The sequence below is a fragment of the Rhinoderma darwinii genome, chromosome 3 (assembly GCF_050947455.1).
Source record: "Rhinoderma darwinii isolate aRhiDar2 chromosome 3, aRhiDar2.hap1, whole genome shotgun sequence".
Classification (NCBI taxonomy): domain Eukaryota; kingdom Metazoa; phylum Chordata; class Amphibia; order Anura; family Rhinodermatidae; genus Rhinoderma; species Rhinoderma darwinii.
The window spans coordinates 350,329,353-350,352,939 of NC_134689.1; the positions used below are offsets into that span (position 1 = coordinate 350,329,353).

The window sequence follows — 23,587 nt, forward strand, 5'->3', positions numbered from 1 at the left end:
TGTCTGCAGTGTGCATTGTGTGTAGAGGGGAAGAAGGAAGGTACTACATCCTCAGCCATCACCAGCAGCATACCACACCCACCTCCAAGGCTTAACCATGACATCCAGGGATCTTTACACTTCATCCTATAAGAAGATATTTGGAGATTCTCCCAGGTCATCAAGCCACCTGTATACTCCTAGCTCTAGGTCCTCCCAGGCATACAGACCCAGAGATACCTACACCAGCATCTCCTCCTACAGGAAGGTCGGTAGGTCCCCTGCCAGCCACCTTGCCTCAGTGCACCAGGTTGATTTTGATTTGCCCCAGAGCACGGCTCTCAGCAATGAGTTGAAGATAGTGAGAACCAATGAAAAGGAACAACTGCAGGGTCTCAATGACCGTTTTGTCACTTACATTGAGAAGGTGCACCAACTGGAGCAGCAGAACAAGTTACTGGAGGCAGAGGTGACCTTGCTAAGGCAGAAGCAGACAGAGCCCTCAAGGCTTAGCCAGGTCTATGAGCAGGAGGTCAGGGAGCTTAGGTCAAGGCTTGAGGAACAACTTCATGAGAAGGACCAAGCTCAGCTAGACTGTCAGCATCTGGAAAATGCAGTGCACCAACTGCAGGAGAAACTGGAGCAAGAGGCAAGCAAAAGAGAAGAGGCGGAAGATGCTATGAAGAACTTTAGAAAGGATGTAGATCAAGCAACTCTGGACCGTCTACAGTTGGAGAAGAAGGTGGAGTCCCTACTAGATGAGGTGGCTTTCTTAAGGAAGGTCCATGAAGAGGAGGTTGCTGAGCTTCAGGCTGCAGTGACGGAGGCTCAGGTGGGTCCCATAAGATACGAAGGGGTGTCTGTCAGGGCGGTGGCTCCAGTAGGACTGGGAGGAGGGGAGTGTGTGAGACAAATGAAGCATATGAAGACAACATGCTCAGATATGCCACTCTATACAATGTATCCAATATCAAACTATGGCAGTAAGAAATATGCAGTACACTCTGCAGGTGTTATAGATACTGCACTGTAAATATCCTATTATTACATAACTGTAGGGGGCATATCCTACATTAGGGAAAGATCCTGTAATGAGAGAAAGGGATGCACAATGTGACGTGCTCCAGTACATTAGACTTCTAATATATTATTAACCTTGAGGACTCTCATGCTATTCTGTGTGTATGAGTCCTGCCTGGCATTGAGAGGTCCATGTACAGAAAGTGTTGCTCATAGAAAGAGGGGATTGCTGCCCGTGCAATGTGGCACATGTGCAATAGAAGGTTATTACAAAGGAAGTGGGAGGGTGCCAAGGCACAAGAACTGAACGGAGTTTATGGTTTTGTCAATATAGGCAGGTGCCTAAGGCTACACATTTTAGTCAAATAGCATTCAAATGGATTAATTGGACTTTATCCTCCTCTTATATTAATATTTTGTAATCTGGTCTGTACAAAAAGGTGTCCAGAAAGCCAAGGGAACCTCCACACCCCCATGGTGAAAAAGGAGAGGCTGGTGAAAATTTGTCCCGGCACATTTGGTGTCTCTACCCTCTTTTGATTTCTAATGTTATGGCAATTATGAAGAGGGGGAGCCTATCACATGCCTCCATAGCCATTAGACTGGATATAGTAATAATTTGGGTCCCCCCCCCCTCTCCACTGACCCATAGTAACAGCAAGACCTGCCCTCATGACATACACCTTTGGTAGTAGTCAGCTCCTGGGGTGGTGGGGCATATACATTAGTTACCTATAGTACACTGTACAATCTATACCATGATGGGTACACACAGCATGATCATGCAGGGGGATCACTGACACTAATAAGAGGATGAAACTGGAGAACTAGAGGATGCAGAGATATTTAGGAAGGATAAGCCACATGGGGCAGTAATTACCCGCCTGTTTGTCATAATGATGACACATTCAATATAAGCGTTTACTATTATTTACATGTGGTAACTTTTTTTTATTTTTTTATTCCATGTTACGCCAACTAGTAATACGACCAGTAATCGCTCCCTGTAATATTTTTACATTGGGGTATCCTAAAGAACGGTGGTATCTATATCGGCACATTTCATTATATCGGGATTCCCTGGCCAGGTTTTTTTTTTTTTTAGAGAAATATCTCAAAGATAGAAGAAGAAGAAGGATAAGAGAAAAGCTTCATAGTCTCCTCTGAGACGTAACTGTGGTGAGCCCAGCATTAACGTATGAGGGAAGAAAAATGAGATAAATATATTAAAATAAATTAATTATTCCTCCCCATAATAATATTACAGATTTGTACAGCGGTCTATAATGTGTGAAATATTCAGTTGTATTAAAGATTTCCAGGTTGGCTGATATCGACAATGGCTGAGGAATCTATAAATTGATTTCCCATGATGCAGCAATGTGTGGAAGATCCAACACTAATTATCTCAGCAGTGCCACACCCACTTGAACAAAGACCAATATGGCACAGAGGGCATTTAAAGGGCACCTTACCTTCAAACACACACAGCCCCTTATGTAAACGGCCTGACAGTAATTATATATATATATATATATATATATATATATATATATATATTTATATTATTCCCATGGCTCGTTGGAAATTAGATGCACGATTCCAGATTTAGACTTGCTTCACAACTATTATTCTCTTTTGTCAGCCATTCAAAAGAATGTCAGAATTGCCATTGTTTTATATAAAATGAAAATGTCTCTAATCAGCATAAACCATTACATTTCTTCTTTTATACTATGGTTATAGCAATAAATTTTTGTTTGGTCATTGGCACCCCCTACCCTCCATATACAAATTTTTCTTATTTTTTTTACACTAAGGCTTCATTCACATCTGCATCGGAACTCCGTTCATGGGTTCCATCTGAGCTTTCCATTAGGGGAACCCATGAACGGAATCCAAACTGAAGCAAACTAAAATCATAGGTTTACGTTTGAATCACCATTGATTTCAATGGTGACGGATACGGTGCAAATGGTTTCTGTTTGTCAACGTTGTGTAAGGGTTCCGTCATTTTGACAGAATCAATACCGTAGTAGACTGTACTGTTCATTCCGTCAAAGCGACAAAACCCTTACACAATGGTGACAAACGGAAACCATTTGCACCGGATCCGTCACCATTGAAAATCAATGGTGATGCAAACGGAAACCTATGGTTTCCGTTTGTTTCAGTTGGGATTCCGTTCATGGGTTCCCCTGACAGAAAGGTCCGACGGAACCCATGAACGGAATCCCGACGCAGATGTGAACAAAGCTTACAAACCAAATGTATGGTGATATGTAAATATTTTTGGAAATGTAGCCTCCTCATGTTGTATATAATTTAAAACGGTACATTTGCATTTAAGGAGAAGAATTTGGAAGTGGACATCTGGAATATTATGATAGGCTTCCTTCACACAAAGATTTATTGATTTTTCTTGCATTTTATATTGCTTGAAAAAAATGCATGTTAAACCACCAGCAATTTTTTAAATATTACAGCATTTTTTTTATGGTGTTTCTAGTGGTGTTTTTCATTTAGTGTAATTTTTTTATGGTGATATTTGAAGTCCTATAGAGGAGTCTATGGGGGAAAACGCCATACCCAGAGCAAGCAGCATTTGGAAAAAAACACTACTGACCAGAAAATTGCCTTAACAATGCCACAAACTGAAAATTGGTTGTATGTAGTGCATTTTATATTTCGCTACAGACTTTAAAGAAGAACTCCCACAAAATGTTTTATTCTCTGGTCCATTGGACAAGGCACATTATGTAAATGGTGGCGAAGGTAATATTCTTACCGGTGGCTGTATTTGTGAATTATCCACTCCCTTCTGGTCCTCAGGTGTGTCATGTGACCTGCAATAGGACTCTCCATCTGCACCATGTGTGGACAGGAAGTCAGCTTCTCAATTTATTCCTAAAAGACTCACATCGAGGCTGTGATAGTAATGAATAGAGACACAGACTTCCTGTCCACACATGAGACACTGTGGCAGATGGAGAGACCTATTGCAGGTCACATGACACAGCTGAGGACCAGAAGGGAGTGGATAACTCTCAAATACAGCCACCGGTTTACACGATTACCTTCACCACTATGTACATAATGCATACCTCCCAACCGGGCGGTGTCCCGCTGTCCCAGGCGGCCGGAGGTATGTCCCGCTGTCAACTATATCTGCGTCCTCAGGACGCAGATGCAGTTGAACCCAATTCTGAAGCATGGAACCATCAGCTCCCTGCTTCAGAATTAGTTCAGAGTGGAGGAGCAGAGGGAGCTCCTCCACTCGCCGAGGACTCACCGGGCACAGCGCTATTTTAAGTGCTGTGCTCAGGGAAGCCCTTGACATACAGTATATGGACAGTGACTTCAGTGGCTGCTCCTTGAGCAGAATCCCCGTTACCGATCTGGCAGGGATGCCGCTCCCAGAGGAAACCCCTGAGGTCACTGTCCATATATGAGAATTGACGTCAGGGGCTCCTCCTGGAGCGGAATTCCCGGCGGAGTTGGCAACGGGCATTCCGCTCATGGAGTAGCCGCTGACGTCACTGTCCATATATGGAGTGACGTCAGGGCTTCCCTCTAGGAGCGGAATCCCCGGCCTTTGCTCTGGCTGGGGATTCCGCTCCTAGAGGGAGTCCCAATGGCGCTATCTTCAAGGGGGGGGTGTGGCACTATCTACATGGATACTGTGGCACTATATAGGGGCACTATCTACAGGAGACGCGGTGTTGCTATCTGCATGGACTACATGGGCACTGGCACTAGGGGCATCTAAGAGGCATTATATTGTATAAGGGCAGCTAGGGGGCATTATACTGTAAAGGGGGCAGCTATGGGGGCACTATACAGGGTGGGCCATTTATATGGATACACCTAAATAAAATGGGAATGGTTGGTGATATTAACTTCCTGTTTGTGGCACATTAGTATATGGGAGGGGGGAAACTTTTCAAGCTGGGTGTTGACCATGGCGGCCATTTTGAAGTCTGACATTTTGTATCCAACTTTAGTTTTTTCAATGGGAAAAGGGTCATGTGACACATCAAACTTATCGAAAATTTCACAAGAAAAACAATGGTGTGCTTAGTTTTAACGTTACTTTATTCTTTCATGAGTTCTTTACAAGTTTCTGACCACTTATAAAATGTGTTCAAAGTGCTGCCCATTGTGTTGGATTGTCAATGCAACCCTCTTCTCCCACTCTTCACACACTGATAGCAACAACGCAGATATATCTGTCCTCTGCAGCTGCTAGTTCGCGCAGGAGTACGGATATATCCGTCCTGTGATGGCGCGAGTACTGCCAGTGTACCCACGCGATCAGCGGCAGGAGCACGGCTGTTATACACAGCCTGGCTCCTGCTGCAACTGCCAGAATCGAAGTGCGCTCCGATTCCGGCAGTTTAACCCATTAAATGCCGCTGTCAATAGTGACAGCGGCATCTAATGTGTTTGATAGAGGGAGGGAGCTCCCTCTGTCACCCCATCGGCGCCCCCGCAAAGAAATCGCGGGTCGCCGTCGGGTTTCCATGGCAGCGGGGGTCTAACAAAGACCCCCAGGTCTGCCTTCAGCATCTGCCTGTTAGGCCATGTCGGAGGCATGACCTAATAGATTGCCTGTCAGTTTTACACTGGCAGGCAATAATGCTTTGGTATACAAAGTATACCGAAGCATTATATATGCGATCAGCAGATCGCATAGTGAAGTCCCCTGGTGGGACTAAAAAAAAAAAATGTCAATCAGTTAAATAAAGTTTGTGAAAAAAAAAAAAAAATTACAGTCAAAATCAAATAAAACTACTTTTTTTGCCCAAAAAGTGGTTTTATTTAGTAAAAGTGTCAAAACAAATCACACATACACATATATGGTATCCCCGCGATCGTAACAACTTGAACAATAAAATGAACAAATTAATTAAACTGCCGGATGAACGGCGTCCAAAAGAAACGCAAAAAACAACGGCAAAATTCTCTCTTTTCTCCCATTCCCCCTATAAAAAATTAAATAAAAATTAATCTATAAGTCCTATGTACCCCAAAATAATACTAATGAAAACTACACATTGGCCCGCAAAAATCAAGCCCCCATACGGCCATATTGACGGAAAAATAAAAAAGTTACGGCTCTTGGAATGCGGCGATGCAAAAACAAGTAATTTTTTTCTAAAAGGGTTTTTATTGTGCAAACGTAGGAAAACATATAAACCCTTTACATATTTGGTATCCCCGTAATCGTGCCGACCCATAGAATAAAGTTAACATGTTATTTATGCTGCATAGTAAACGGCGTAAATTTATAACGTGAAAATCAATGCTGGAATAGCTGCTTATTTTCAATTCTCTCCTAAAATAAAGTTAATAAAAGTTAATCGATATATTATAAGCGTCTAAAAATGGTAGAATTACAAAATACAACTCGTCCCGCAAAAAACAAGCCCTTATACGGCTATGTCGACGGAATAAAAAAACAGTTACGACTCTTGGAATGCGACCGTGAAAAAACTAAAAATAATCCTAATTAACGCACAAAATGGCCTAGTCTTTAAGGGGTTAAAGCAATTTCGTGGTCAGCTGCGTTTTTTTTGTTTTTTTTTCAAACGCAGCATCCTCTGGGTATGGAGTTTGTCTTAGGGTATGTTCACACGGCCTATTTACGGCCGTAAATCGGGCGTTTTTGCCCCGAATTACGCCCGAAAATAGCGCCTCAATAGCGCTGACAAACATCTGCCCATTGAAAGCAATGGGCAGACGTTTGTCTGTTCACACGAGGCGTATATTTACGCGCCGCTGTCAAATGACGGCGCGTAAATAGACGCCCGCGTCAAAGAAGTGACCTGTCACTTCTTTGGCCGTAATTGGAGCCGCTATTCATTGACTCCAATGAATAGCAGCGCTAATTACGGCCGTAATTGACGCGGCGTTCAAGCGCCTGCACATGCCGGTACGGCTGAAATTACGGGGATGTTTTCAGGCTGAAACATCCCCGTAATTTCAGCCGTTACGGACCCCCGCCGTGTGAACATACCCTTACTGATGAAGATGGAGGGGTCTGATGCTTTTAATAAGCCCTGCATCTATTTGAGCAGCCTCTGGATATAAATAAGAATGTTTCCATTAACGACCAGCAAGCACGGACCTTGAAACGTTTCATTCTGTAGTGATTCTGTCAGTTCAGCTGTACTGACTGCTTGGCTTAGAGAGGGTCCTGTATGTGTCTAAGGCCGGATTTACACGAGCGTGTGCGTTTTGCGCACGCAAAAAACGCGGCGTTTTGCGTGCGCAAAAGGCACTTGACAACTCCGTGTGTCATGTTCATATGGTGCGCGGCTGCGTGCTTTTCACGCAGCCGCCATCATTATGACACTCCGTTTGAATGTTTGTAAACAGAAAAGCATGTGGTGCTTTTCTGTTTACATTCATTCTTTTACTGCTGCTCCATGTGGTGCGCGTGATTTTCACGCACCCATTGACTTCAATGGGTGCGTGATGCGCGAAAAACGCAGAAATATAGAACATGTCGTGAGTTTTACGCAGCGGACTCACGCTGCGCAAAACTCACGGACAGTCTGCACTGCCCCATAGACTTGCATAGGTCCGTGCGACCCGCGTGAAAACCACGCGGGTTGCACGGACGTATTTCACGTTCGTGTAAATCCACCCTAACACACAGAAGCACCATACTTCGACAATATCTTATTTCTTTAACTTAGATGTGATCGATATTATGGTGGTCTTCTGTGTTCGGGTATGTGCACACACACTAATTACGTCCGTAATTGACGGACGTATTTCGGCCGCAAGTCCCGGACCGAACACAGTGCAAGGAGCCGGGCTCCTAGCATCATACTTATGTACGATGCTAGAAGTCCCTGCCTCGCTGCAGGACAACTGTCCCGTACTGTAAACATGATTATACTACGGGACAGTTGTCCTGCAGCAAGGCAGGGACTCCTAGCGTCGTACATAAGTATGATGCTAGGAGCCCGGCTCCATGCACTGTGTTCGGTCCGGGACTTGCGGCCGAAATACGTCCGTCAATTACGGACGTAATTAGTGTGTGTGCACATACCCTTCGAGACATATAGAACTCATTCTCAGCCAAGTTGTCAGTTCAGCTAAACTGACGGAATTGGCTCATAGTGAACAATACAGCTTCTATGTATAGAGGATACATAGAAGCTGTTTTGTAAAAATGAAAATAAAAATAATGAATGCATAAACAATCATATGCATGCCGCAAGCAGCGGCCCCTGAGATATCCCCTTTAGAACGCACACAACAATACCTAAGGCCTTGTTCACACGATGCAGATTTTGCGTGCATTTTTTAAGCGAAAACCAGAATTGGATCCAGGAGAGCAGACCTATAAGACCTACGTTTATATATTTCTTCTGTTTAGTTCAGTTGCTGGTTTTGGCTTGAAAAATACATGCAAAATCTGCACTGTGTGAACAAGGCCTTACAAAAGTATAGATCTGTATAGCTGTCAGCCTACTGCTATCTTCCCCAAATACCTAATCAACATACATGCTCAGATTTCAGAAGCATGCATGTTTATTTTAATAAGGGAAGGGCCAGAGGCACAGCTAGCAGGGGGGCGCTGGACCCGGGCCCACTGAGCCTCAGCATGCAGATAGAGTTGAATCCAATGGTGGAGCTGGGAGCTGATGGCTTCTTGCTCCAGAATTCACTTTGTAACGCCGGCGGTGAGCAGGTTGGCGCAGACAGGCGCGATGTGGTGAAGTCATCCCGGATGAGGAGAGGGATCTCCCCCACTCTTTGTGCGAATGGGGAAAGGGGAGTATTTTATTAGGCACTATGGGGGCATCATACTGTGTGGGGGCATTATACTGTATGGGGCAGCTATGGGGTCATTATACTGTGTGTGGGCAGTTATTGGGGCATTATCCTGTGGGGGGGGGCAGCTATGGGGACATTATTCTGTTTGGGCCAGCTCCAGGGGCATTATACTATGTGGGGGGCCACTAAGGGGTCATAATACTGTGTGAGAAGGCAATATGGGGGCATTATACGGCCATTATTCTGTGGGGGGGGGGGCATTATACACTGTGGGGAAGTACTATACTGTGACTAGAGGTTACAGAAACAGCGTAGCGGTTACGGAAACTGTGTAGCTCGCTAGGCTACTCTGTTTCCATACCACCCATTCACTTCTATGGAAGTTTATAGAAACAGAGTAGCACAGAAAACTATGCTGTATACATATACCTGACCCTGCCGTATGCACCTCTGCAGTTGTAAACATGCGTTGGGGCGCCCACCCAGATGTGATTCATCCCCCGTAGGCATAAGCAGGTTAACGATTAGCACTGCATATCTCCCATGGGAACAAAGGATCGGCATGTTGAAAGTAAGCATGCATGATCTTTCCCAACAGTAGATGTTGGGGTACACTTGTGCCCCAGAATCATGGGGATCAGCCAATAGTGATCTAATTTCGTATGGCAGTTTATAGCTAATGTGGACTTTATAACACCATGTCTTTTTTTATATATATTTTTTATGGTCTGAGCTCATTTTATTATTATCAGTATTCAGTAAGCTCCTGAGCTTCTCCTAGTGGTGGCAGCCAGGGCCGCAATCAGGAATTTCTGGGCCATATACAACCAAGATGTCTGGACCCCCTCCATTACCAGGGGTGGACAACGGAAAGTGTGGCGCTCATGTTTTCACATAATACGTGTTGACTGATTTTGGTGCTGATGTAAATTAGGGTATGTTCCCGAAAAGTCAGAAGCAGAACGCCTCCAAATATCTGCCCATTGATTTCAATAGGAAAACGTCATTCTATTCAAACGGGGCGTTTTTTTACGCTGCCGTTTTTCATAGACTCTATAGAAAAACAGCTCCAAAAACGGCCATAAAAAACGCGAGTATGATTAAAAAACGGCTGAAAATCAGGAGCTGTTTTCCCTTGAAAACCGCTCCGTATTTTCAGACGTTTTTTATTTTGTGTGTGCACATACCCTCACAGTGAACAAAACCATGGAACAGGCAGTGACCGGTTAATGCTCTGGATTTTGTTAAATTTAGCCAAAACGTATCCGACTGTATGGCATATAGTGGGGAGTGGAGCCCGGGGAGTGGAGCTTTCCCAGGGCTGGATTGGCCGGGAAGATCTTCTACTAGCGCTCTGCCCAGGGACTCAGGGGCTGTTCCTTATGTCCATATATGTTAGGCTTTGTTCACATTTGCGTCGGGACTCCGTACATGGGTTTCGTCTGACTTTTCCGTCAGGGGAACCCATGAATTGAAACCAAACTGAAACCATCGGAAACCATAGCTTTCCATTTGCATTACCATTGATTTCAATGGTAACGCATCAGTTGCAAATGGTTTCCGTTTGTCTCCGTTCTATAAGGTTTCCGTTGTTTGGACGGAATCAATAGTGCAGTTGACTGCGCGGTTTTGATGCATTTTTTTTTTTTAACAAAGCCCCCCTACCCTACACAAATGAACTACAAGTATCTCTTCACACGTCAAGGTCAAATCACATTTTTTGCAACAGTTTTTGTAAAATTGCTTTATAACCGTCATTTGCCATGGTTTTGCCAATATCTCTGCAAAAAAAACAAAAACGCAACAGGACCGTAACCTGTGAGTATATGCTAAATAAGTTCCAACACACATGGCATTTACAGTCAAATCCCCCCTCCCCACAAAAGTTATTTAAAGGCTACAGCCGCTACACCGTTTGAAAACTTTTTTAAAAATAAAATGTGTATCAGTGTGTTTTCTGCAACTTTGCAATTACATTTTATTCAAAATTATTTTTACCTTTTGAGATACAACTGCTTTATATCCTGTATACAGAGCAGCTGTATCATGCACTGAAACCTGAATCCGTCAGGTCAGCGGGACTGACGGGTTCAGTGACAGCGGATCCTGCGTGTCTCTGGCACGCAGAATCGAGCTGTTAGGCCGGGTTCCCACGGGTCGGATATGCTGCAAAAAAATCACACAGAGTGTCCGACCTGGAACCCGCAGGACTTTCTGTCCGAAAAATCGCACCACATCGCGGTGAGGTTTTTCGGACGGAAATTCTTCTGCGCAAAAAAGAGATAGAACAAATGTCATCCACACCCTGCTAAATACGGAGCGGTAAAAACGCTCAGAAATTGACTTGCATTGCAGAATTTTATTCCGCAGCATGTTAATTGTATTTGCGGAATCGCTGCTTATTTGTTGCGGGTTATCTCCATTGAATTAAAAAAATGCAACTCATAAAAATTTTTTTTAAATCTTATAGTTACACAGGAGTCTGGGTTTCTTCCTCCAGTGCGGCCTCCTGGGATGAGGTTTCATCCCATGTGACTGCTAGCAGGCCGGCTAAATGCTGCAGTTTCCGCAGCGGACATTCCCGGCGAAAAACTGCATCACAGTTTGGTGTGAATTTTCGGTCAGAATTCCCTGCGGCGCACAGGGCGGATACGCTGCGTGCCTTTAAGCAGCGTATCTGCCCCGTGTGAACTTAGTCTAACATTTAAGTTCCCCCTCCCCAAGAAAAATTAATAATTAATCCCTTCTCCCACACACAGCATTCACAGCCAAGTCACACCCTCCCCACAGAAACGTTTTACACAAAATCCCCTCCCGCACAGATAGCATTCATAGCCATGTCCTACCCACCCCCACATATAGAATTTGACACAAAATCCCCTCCCCTACATATATAATTTACAGTTAAGTTCCCCCTCCCCACAAAAACGATTTGTAAAGAATCCCCCACACATAACATTACAGTTCCCTCTTACCTGTCCTGGAGGAATCTTCCTCAGCTGGTACAAGTTGCAGGCAAGAGGGGGGGGGGAGCTGGGTGACACTGCTCCTCACCAGCTCTTCTTCCTCCGTCCTCCCTGTCTGGTGGGCGGCTCCCTTCACACGTGACACGGAGCTTCTGTTTCCTGCTGAGGCAGCATCTTCCTCTCAGGGCCCCAGCCTAAGTAACTTCAGGGTAAAGAGCGGCCCGTTACGTTGCAGGGTCCGTTACTTTCTCCAAGTAACTAACGCTTGGGCTCTCAATTAAATCTTTAAAGTAGCAGACGGGCCCCTTCTTTTCATCCTTGTTGCCTGGCCCCTGACAGGTGTACCAGCAGTACTGCCCTGATGGCGGCCATGGTGGCAGCAGGCAGTCAGCATTTTATGATTTCTCTTTGTCTATGCAGGAGATTTGGAACTCTGTGTTCGAAAAACAAAGCTTCATCCAGTATAAACAAGAAATTAATCAGCACAGGATTTTGGATTTTTTAGATTATAAAACAAAATGGTGTTCAAGGGTGATTCCTTTAAGCCTTAACAGACAAACACAAATTTAGCAGAACTTTCAATGATCAGCTATATTAAACAATCATTACAACCCATTGTTTATAATTGAACAATAGTAGATACACAATGATTGCACCACGATCATATATAAGATTAGTTTCCGTTAAGAGTCATCTGCACGCATACACTTATGCTGTCTATCCATATAATTGGATAAATCCATAATTTAATGATCAATCAGACAACCCCTGTCCATATTCCCTACATCATAGAGGGGGTCCTCCAGATTGGGACTACCTGCTGTGAGCTAGATCGAAGAACTACCCTGGAAGAGTGGCTCCCGGATCCGCCCCGTCCATGCATTACATGGTTGGACATTGATTTGGTACATTCCCCCTGCAGGGGAGATGTGTAACCAGATGCGGCTTTACCCGGCAATAACCGCTGATCGCTAGGGATTAGAGATGGACCTGTGGCAATCAGCTGATCGCTGTGCATTGTGTATACACTATGGGCAAATATATCAAAATTGCTACAATGGAAATTGGAGCGGTTGCCAATAGCAAATAATCATGTAACTGCCTATTTTTTACAAAAGGCCTCTGAAAAACGAGCGGTGAAATCTGATTGGTTGCTATAGGCATTTGCACCAGTTTTCCCTTGCATCAGATAAAATTTTTCTCCGTTACATGCATTTATGACCAATCAGCACCTATTATTGATCTCTGGTTATTGTATTCAGGATTAGCCACCTGCGCAGTCCTGTATTCTAGCTTGAAATAGTCTACACTTCTCTTGTCGTAATCCAGCAGCTAAGATGGTCACTAATGTAGCCGTATAATAAATACAGGGGGGCAGATGTACATGCAATTCCTTTGTTCTGCGTTCCGACGTGGTTTGTCGTCCTTTCTGTTCTATTCTGTATTGATTTTTGCATTAGGCTTTCTATTCTTAGCTCTGATCTGTCGCCTTGATTTATCCCATGTACTGGGAGCAAGTGATACAGCTGTCAGATAGGTGACTAGAGGACGCCTATATGTCAATTGTAAGATTTTCCTCCAAGTTAATGTACGTTTTGTCTTCTGCGCCTCATCTGTCGACCTTCTATAGTTGATTTTGGCCGGTATTTACAGAGAATTTCCTTGTTAATAAAAGTCCTTGTTTGTCTTCCAGGCTTTTCTTAGTTAAAATTGTTTCGGGAAAGCTGAGTGAAGATTTCACTTTCTGGAGCACAGACAGCAGAAGATGCAACAAATGTATTAGGAGGGATTCCTCTCTTAATAAATTAGTTGCATCTCACTCCTGCAGGCTTTCAACTAAGGGCATGACCACACGTGGCGGATTTCCTCCGCAACTGTCCGCATCAATGCCGCACCTAATCCGGGTTGCGGATTACGGCTGCGGATCTGCACAAAATGTGCAGAAAATTGATGCGGACTAGCTGCTGCGGACTGCGGGAAAAGTGCTTCCCTTCTCCCTATCAGTGCAGGATAGAGAGAAGGGACAGCACTTTCCCTAGTGAAAGTAAACGAATTTCATACTTACCGGCCGTTGTCTTGGTGACGCGTCCCTCTTTCGGCATCCAGCCCGACCTCCCTGGATGACGCGCCAGTCCATGTGACCGCTGCAGCCTGTGCTTGGCCTGTGATTGGCTGCAGCCGTCACTTAGACTCAAACGTCATCCTGGGAGGCCGGACTGGAGACAGAAGCAGGGAGTTCTCGGTAAGTACGAACTTCATTTTTTTTTACAGATACATGTATATTGGGATCGGTAGTCACTGTCCCGGGTGCAGAAACAGTTACTGCCGATCGCTTAACTCTTTCAGCACCCTGGACAGTGACTATTTACTGACGTCTCCTAGCAACGCTCCCGTCATTACGGGAGCCCCATTGACTTCCTCAGTCTGGCTGTAGACCTAGAAATACATAGGTCCAGCCAGAATGAAGAAATGTCATGGCAAAAAAGCAAGACGCATCCGCAGCACACATGACATGTGCATGACAGCTGCGGACTTCATTGCGGAACTTTGAATCTCCATTGAAGTCAATGGAGAAATTCCGCCATGAGTCCGCCACTGCTCCGCAACAGACAGAGCATGCTGCGGACACCAAATTCCGCTCCGCAGCCTATGCTCCGCAGCGGAATTTTACGCCTCGTCTAAACGAACACTGCTAAATTAAAGTGTAAGTCAATGGACAAACGGCTCCGCTGCGGATTAACGCTGCGGAGTGTCCGCAGCGGAATTTAAGTGAAATTCCGCCACGTGTGAACCCAGCCTAAGACTGATGTAAGAAACTCCAGCATTCGGAAATCTGCCCCCATCTGAATTAATTCCTTGTCATTTTCAGGATCTCTTCGCAACCAAAGATTGAAACCCTTAGTCCTGCTCTCAGTGTATGGGCTTATTACAATGTATCAGTATAGGAAATCCTCTGTGAGCAGCACAAATCTCTCTCCTGTCCTGATGTCTCAGTGCACGTAAAATGTATTTGTTTAGCTCACAGAGGATTTCTTCCACTCCATACAATAATAGAAAACCTCCCAACTTTCAAGTACCGCATAGGAGGGACAACCTGCGTGTAGCAAAATTTTTTCCTTTTAAACCACGCCTCTAACTTCGCCAAATCCCCGCCCATACCAGGTTCAGCCCAGTCATGCTTCCATAGTGCCACCCCACAGTATAATGCCCCCATAGAACCCCAATACAGTATAATGCCACTATAGCTGCCACCTGTGCGGTATAATGCCTCCATAGATGCACCCATTCAGTATAATGCCCACACAGATGCCCCTATACAGTATAATGCCCCATAGCTGTCCCCATACAGCATAATGCCCCCATAGCTGCCCCATACAGTATAATGCCCCATAGTGCCACAATGCCTGTAGATAGTGCCAGTGCCCACTGTAGATAGTACCCACATAGATGGTGCCAGTGCCCACATAACACCATAGTGCCCACATAGTGCCCATGTAGATGGTGATCATATTGTGCCGAAGTGCTCATGTAGATAGCGCCACACCCTCCTTAAAGATAGCGCCACCTTGCCTGTAGATAACGCTACCCCCCTCCCCCATTGGGGCTCCCTCTGGCTGGGGATTCCGCTCCAAAAGGAGCCCTTGACGTCACTGTCCATATATATGGATAGTGATGGTAGGGGCTTATCCAGGAGGGGAATTCCCGGCCAGAGCGTTCGAAACGCTGTAGCCGAGGATTCCGCTTCCGGAAGAGCCCCTGACATCACCGTCTATATATGGACAGTGATGTCATGGGCTCCCTCTAGGAGCGCAATACCCGGCCAGAGCATCGGCAATGCCCTGGCCGGGGATTGCGCTCCAGGAGGGGCCACTGACGTCACAGTCCATATATGGATAGTGACGTCAAGGGCTTTTCCAAGGAGGAGTCCCCAGCCAGAGAGCTTGCGCTGCTCTGGCCCGGGACACCATAGTTGAATGTTTAAGCAGGGGGAGGACTGTTCCCTGCTTCAGCTTCCTGAGGACGCAGATACAATTGAAACCTGGACATACCACTGGCCATCCGGGACAGCGGGACACCGTCCGGAATCCGGGACTGTCCCGTTTAATCTGGGATGGTTGAGAGGTATAGTAGTAGATCGGGATGGGTTTTCATCTTCTGGACATAAACAAGAATATTTCTATTCATTGAAAGATTTTGAAAATGGTGAGGAATTCAAGCAATAAATATTAGAAAGCTGCACAACCTTTTATTTTACAGTTATACATAAACTTGGACAACCCTTTCATAGAGGACCTATCTGGCGTAGTTATATAGTTGTATTCCCCATAAAATAACAATGCTGGTGTTGTGCTGTTCCTCTGTTATTCCTCCTGGAAATATATGAACAAATTGAAAACTAAAAAGTAAGCATTTACTCATACTGTCTGTACTGATTGGACTTTGTGAAACTGTGTCGGGACATGCCCCATTGACAAGGGCAAAACCCAGTTGGTAATTTATTCATACATTTCCAGGAAGAATATCAGAGGAATGGCACAATGTAGAGTACTTAGAAAAAATGCTTCAGTGTTGTTATTTAATTCAAATAAAAAACAGACAGAGGAGAGTTGTCATCTTTAAGAAGTTCCCTGGATGCAAGCAAGACCAGATCAATCTGTAGATCTAGCTAGAAATTCTTTACAGGCAATGTCTGTAGCGTTAACATACGGATATGCTGCAGCATAAACCGTGTAATCTGACTGTAGGTGATGTTAATAGTATATATATAATATGTTCCTGGACAGAATGAAAACCGTTCCCAATTACAGGCCATGGGGATCCCCATTTACAAAATACTTGGATCAATTGTATTCCCTTGTCTTTTTAATTATTGGCAATGAGGAAGGTGTACACATGTATATACCTCTATAGCCAAGAAATCCTAGACCGGCCGCCACCTTGTAATATAATGACACAGCAGTCTATAGCGCAGTTATAGGAACATATGAGGCTCCCTATATACATGTGTTTGCTCTATAGACGTCTTACAGGCCCCTCTGCTCAGAACACAAGTGTTTCCCCTGGGAGAAGGATGATAATAAGATTTTTAAAGATGGCAATGTCCAGCGTGCACTTATTCCCTCAATCCCCTCTGTCCAGCTGTTCATTTAATGCATTTATCTTACCCATAATGCATTGGGATTCCCTGCCGGGATTTACAGTCTGCAATCATTGACTTAACACTTTCATTGCCAGCTGTATCTTGGGAAGGTTAAGGGAAGTAGGGTCAGGATTGCATTTCATTGCAGGATCCATTTGCATTCTGCTGTTCTCTGCTTTATTTCTATTAGATACACATAATTGGTGTAGTGTACAAGACACGGTAGGCTTTTATTGGCCAGATGAATCTTCCAGGCTACTTAGGTCTTTTCTTGAGGACTAGCAAAATACCTAATTTAATGGTTTGCAACCTATAGCATGCTACCTGAGATTAAACAACTCCCAGCATAGGTGGCTGTTAGGGCATGCTGGAAATTGTAGTTTCACCACACCAGAAGGTAGAGTAGACCTCGAAAGTAGAGTAGACCTCGAAAGTAGAATAGACCTCGAAAGTAGAATAGACCTCGAAATTTTCTATTGAAACGTATTCATTTAGTGTAGTCTGACATATAACAGAGGTGGAAAGGGAGCTGGCACCTAGCAGCGGTGGAGAAGGATTCGTCTGGCACATAGCAGGGGTGGAGCAAGAGCGGGCTGGCACATAGCAGAGGTGGGAAGTAGTGGTCTGGCATATAACAGGTGGAGAAGGAGTGGTCTGGCATATAATAGCTGGGGAAGGAGTGGTCTGGCACATAGCAGAGGCAGAGAAGGAGTAGTCTGTCACATAGCAGCAGAGAAGGAGTAGTCCGTCGAGGGGAGGGTGCGATGGAGTGACCCCCTCTCTTTCTAACGGCTAAGATGCCGCGGCCACTCTTTACCGTAGCTTTTAAGTGGTTAAACGGGTGGATTCAGAGTTATCTCCGATCCCGGGCGTTATAATATAATGCTATACTATACAGCTGACACCTGCTGCATTTGCAGCAGTCTCAGCCTATCATCCCGCTCCATATTCCTCCCCGATCGACTATGGCATACAGTTACTTCAAATGTTGGTAAGGGGTTAAAGTGATATATTATATGATAGGTAATTATTTTATATAGAAGTAATTTGAGTATCAAGGAAGAGCAGACATTGGTAATCTCCCCAAGGCTGTTTGGACATCATGTACTATAATTCTTTTTTCCATTATAGTAAATCATAAGTTAATAGTGACTGACATTTTTCACATTTTGTCTTGCAGATTAGTGTAGAGATGGATGTAGTCAGTAAGCCGGACCTGACCGCTGCCCTGAAGGAAATCCGTATGCAATATGAGGTCCTGTCCACCCGTAATCAGCAGTCAGCTGAGGAGTGGTACCAGACCAAGATTGCCAATGTGTCTCAAGAAGCCGCCCGCAACAATGACAGCATTCGCCAAGCCAAGGAAGAGCTCTCAGAATACCGGAGACAACTGCAAGCCCGAACTCTGGAGATTGATGCTCTACGTAGTGCTAATGAGTCACTGGAGAGGCAGCTCCAGGAGGCAGAGGACAGGAGCAACGAAGAGATGGCTCAAATGCAGGTAACACCGCTGTAGTGTCTTGTTAGGAAGTCTCCATAGTTTGAAAACGATGCTTGGCCTGGCCTTGTGCCAGTGGTCCTAGCGCTGCCTGGCGCCACGTATGACACAATACTCAGCTCAGCAGGACCGGTTATTCTTACGTAAAGATTGGGATGTACAATATCCAGGAAAATTCACGGTTTTTGGTTTGACATTGACTTTAGAGTTGATCTCAATTACTTGATAATAGATGGTACAATGCCATTCTCACTGCCTTACCATTGAAAATCAGAAATTCTATTGACATTATCACCATAATTTCTCTAGGAAACCATCAACCAACTGGATAATGCTCTAAGAACTACGAAAGGAGAGATGGCTCGTCACCTAAGAGAATACCAGGATCTGCTCAATGTCAAGATGGCTTTGGATATTGAAATAGCGGCATACAGGTAAGTGGCTCATAAGAAATAGTAGACCGCAATAAGTAGCTGCAACCAATTCAAGTGTGCATGTGATATCACAGACTTCATGCCCTCAATAGAAGCAGAATGGCCAATGAAAGGTTCTCCTGATTTTTAAGGCAACATTTCTAAGTAGAACTACACTTAGGGTATGCTCACAAAGCAAACAAAAAACGGCTGTAAGGCTAGGTTCACACACCCTATTTACGGACGTAATTCGGGCGTTTTAACCTCCAATTACGTCCGAAAATACGTCTCCAATGCGCCGGCAAACATCTGCCCATTCATTTGAATGGGCTTTACGATGTTCTGTGCCGACGGTCATTTTTTTTACGAGCCGCTGTCAAAAGACGGCGCGTAAAAAAGACGCCCGCGTCAAAGAAGTTCCTGTCACTTCTTGGGACGTAATTGGAGCCGTTTTCCATTGGCTCCATAGAAAAACAGCTCCAATTACGTCCGTAATGGACGCTGTGAAAAACGCCTGCACTTGCCTTTACGTCTGAAATTCCGGAGCTCCGTAATTTCAGGCGTATCGGACGTGTACGTGTGAACATACCCTAAGATATGGAGCTATTTTCAAGGGAAAATAGTCTCTGATTTTCAGCTGTTTTTTATACATCAAGCGTTTTTTGACGCGTATTTTACGGCCGTTTTTGGAGTGGTTTTTCTATTGACCCAATGAAAAACGGCTCCAAAAATAGCTAAAGTTACGACATGCACTTCTTTTTTATGTAAAGAAAGCCCTGTGGGAACGGAACGCAGTTTTTCCTATTGAAATCAATGGGCAGATGTTTGGAGGTGTTCAGCCCCCATATTTTCAGCCATTTTTCGGGGCATTTACGGCCCGAAAAATGGCTGAAAATAGGCAGTGTGAACATACCCTAACAATGTTGAACAGAAGAATGGACCCACTGTGTCACTATAAGGGTATGTTCACACAGCTTATTTTCAGAGGATAAAAGGCTCCTATTACATTGGACTAAAATCACTGTTAATATTATAGGTATTCCTGTTAGTTTTCCCTAAAATGTATACTTAATTTCTCACTGATTTTAAAACTATTGGGATATAGAATTATTTCAGATAACCATGTTACTGTATGTATTTAGTTCATAAATTATATCTGCATATTAAAATTGATGATGCAGATGTGACAATATTTACTACTAGTGCTTACGCACTTACATTGACACTATCAATTCAGTAAATTGGTAGACTAACGTGACAGAGGGCTAGCAATCTGGACCCACGTTAGGCATGAATTGATGCCTCTTATACATTGTGCGCTTATGTTAAGGATCTGCCAGGCACAGCTTCTGTATCTACGCCCATAGGTAATCAGTCTGCACCTGCTTCTATGTCGGTGAGACTGACTCCATCTTCCACCACTCAGGATGGCAGGCTTAGGAGTGGGAGAGCCTATCACAGCCTGGCCAGACGGAGCTAGCTCCCGCCCTCTGTCTATTTATACCTGCCTTTCCTGTTCCTCCTTGCTTGTGATTCTTCTCGTTTGGTTTCCTGGCCCTGCTGCAGCTTCTTGATCTATTTGACCCTGCTTCATATTGACCCTGGCTTACTGACTACTCTCCTGCTCTGCGTTTGGTACCTCGTACACTCCTGGTTTGACTCGGCTTGTTCACTACTCTCCTGCTCTGCGTTTGGTACTTCGTACACTGCTGGTTTGACTCGGCTCGTTCACCACTCTTGTTGCTCACGGTGTTTCCGTGGGCAACTGCCCCTTTTCCCTTGCTTCTGTGTACCCTTGTCTGTTTGTCTGTCGTGCACTTATTGAGCGTAGGGACCGTCGCCCAGTTCTACCCCGTCTCCTAGGGCGGGTCGTTGCAAGTAGGCAGGGACTGAGTGGCGGGTAGATTAGGGCTCACTTGTCTGTTTCCTTACCCCCATCATTACAGCTTAACTATCAGAATGTTTAAAATCTGCAGGCCCCTGATGAATTACGGCAGATATTAATACAAGTAAAGAAACGCGTAGGGCTTACATTTGGTGGCTGGAATGATATATGAGCTCTAATTAGGGCTACCATTTGGTAGCTACATTATCAACCGTGCTCTGGAAAACACTGATCTGGCTGACCTTTACGTAGTGCAGCGATCCAGGATTGTTGAGCTGCACAGCAGCTCAGTGTTTAAGTTGAAGGGTAGTAAACAGGGAGTAACATCCCTGACTGCACTAGCAGCGTAATCGGAGCATAGGAACGGGGCAACTATCCCCGCTTGTATAATTGCCTATATAGATAAAACCTCTAGTCTGGAGTAAAAATAACAATAAAAATAATAATATTAAAGACAATATTAAAATAACATCACATCTATATATAAAAATCAAATTTAGACTAGAGTAGCAAGAGGCATATATTGAGCATATATCACGTTAGTCTACCAATTTACTGAATTGATAGTGTCAATGTAAGTGCGTAAGCACTAGTAGTAAATATTGTCACATCTGAATCATCAATTTTAATATGCAGATATAATTTATGAACTAAATACATACAGCAACATGGTTATCTGAAATAATTCTATATCCCTATAGTTTTAAAATCAGTGGGAAAAAAAGGCTCATATTACGCTCCAAAATACACTTGCAATACGCCTGCTAAGTGTATGTTCACACGTAGTAGCAAAATACGTCTGAAAATACGGAGCTGTTTTCCTGATTTTCAGACGTATTTTAACAACTCACGTTTTTCGCAGCGTATTTTACGAACGTTATTGGAGCTGTTTTTCAATAGAGTCAATGAAAAACGGCTCCAAAAACGTCCCAAGAAGTGACATGCAATTCTTTGACGCGGGCGTCTTTTTACGCGCCGTGTTTTGACAGCGACGCGTAATATTACACCTCATGGGAACAGAACATGGTAAAATCCATTGAAAGCAATGGGCAGATGTTTGTAGGCGTAATGGAGCCGTTTTTACGGGCGTAATTCGAGGCGTAAAACGCCCGAATTACGTCTGAAAACAGTACGTGTGAACATACCCTTATAGTTTCCCATTGCTTTCATTGGGAAATACACTATGTAGGTTTATATTACGTATATTTTTACATTGCTGAATTAAAAAAAGTGACGGTGAAGTTTTACAAGTTCATTTTTCATTGACACTATAAATAACGTGTCAAAAATATGCCTCAAAATAAACTTGAAAAAAACGCTACAAAATACACTTGAAAAACGCTCACAAAAATCCTTAAAGCTTTGAAAATCCGCTCCAAAAACGCCTGGATTCAGAGGAGGTTTTCATTTAAAACAGCCTCGTATTTTTCTGCCTCAAACATAAGCCATGTGAACATACCCGAAAGGGGGTTTTACACAGGACGATTATTGGGCAGACGAGCGTTCATATAACGCTCGTTGCCGATAATTGCCCTGTGTAAGAATGTCAGCGATCAGTAGATAAACGAGCAAACACTCGATCATCTGCTGGTCGTATAGTTTTTAAATAGCTAATTATCGTTGTCGGCAGCATCTCCCTGCTGCCGACATGTTAATAATGTATGGGGACGAGCGATAAGAGTAACGAGTGCTCGTCCCCATCCATAGCTCCATGTGACAGGAGCAAACGAGAGCCGATCAACGATGTCTCATGATCGGCGCTCGCTGCACCGGCCGAGCGTCGGCCAGTATAAAAGGCCCTTTAGATTTGGCTAGGGCTAAACTGGAGAGCAGGGTCTGAAGGATTCTGCAATCTTCACTTTAAAACGCCCCTCATGGCGGTATGGACATTGTGCATCACCAGAGCAGTGTCCATTAGCAACGTCTGACTGCTTGCAGATGTCTTTTCCAAAGGGCGGTACCAGAGTCAATAAACAGAAGCATAGTCATACAAATCCTAGGTCAGGGCTGGCAGCGATCCAAATGCAGAGTCAGGAAACAGTCTGTGTCAAATCCAAAATAGCAAACACCTTCACAAAAGGACAGGATCCAAAGCATATTGTTGCTCAGGCATGGTATGCTAGTTCTGAGCAGGTTTAAATAATCATAGGTGATCAGCCACAGGCGGAGTACCAACCACCTGACACAGGTCTGTTCCTTTAAGATGTAGCAGGGCTAATGTGCCGCTATGGAATGTCCAGCGCAAATGAGACAAGGAGAGGAATGTTGGCTGCATGGGTATGCACAGCAGCCGGTGTCCTGTTATGTGAGGTGTATGTCTCTTTTAACTATATTTATTTTCATTGATTTGCAGGAAACTCCTTGAGGGAGAGGAGACCCGCTTGACCACAGTGGGAGGAGGTAGCATGTTTGGCTTCGGTTACCCATATTCACCTGGTTTCTACTCTGGAGGGAAGAGTCATACCTCAAGTACAGTCACCATCCGGAAAGAGGAGAAAAAAGAAGACAAGAAAGATGAGAAAAAAGATGTATCTGACGGAGGCAAGGGAGGGGGTGCTAGTCAACCCAAAGCACCAAAATCAGGAGAAGCGTCCTCAGAAAAGACCCCCTCCAAGAACTAAGCCAGCTACAATATCCTGAAACCCACACACCTCCCAAACTAATACTTTTCATTCATGAATTTGTTTTTCACCTTTTCTCAGCTAGGCTTGCACGGGTTGAAAAAGAAGCCATAAAATCTTACCGAGAGCCACTGACTAGCTATATCCCGTCCCCTGGTGTAATGATGAAGTCACTATGTGGTTCATTCCATTGTATGTACTGGTATTATATTGTTTAACTTTATTTAGGCCTATTATCAAATTCAGCAAAAATAAATATATTACCAAAATA

General features: G+C 44.3%; 1 protein-coding gene across 1 annotated transcript; it reads left to right on the plus strand.

The window, feature by feature from the left end:
- LOC142749912 (low molecular weight neuronal intermediate filament-like) lies at nt 1-23,587 on the plus strand. The gene is made up of 4 exons (XM_075858501.1): nt 1-811; nt 18,080-18,400; nt 18,707-18,831; nt 23,049-23,587. Exons 1-4 carry the CDS (start codon nt 98-100, stop codon nt 23,314-23,316), a joined length of 1,428 nt encoding a protein of 475 aa, XP_075714616.1. The 5' UTR covers nt 1-97; the 3' UTR covers nt 23,317-23,587.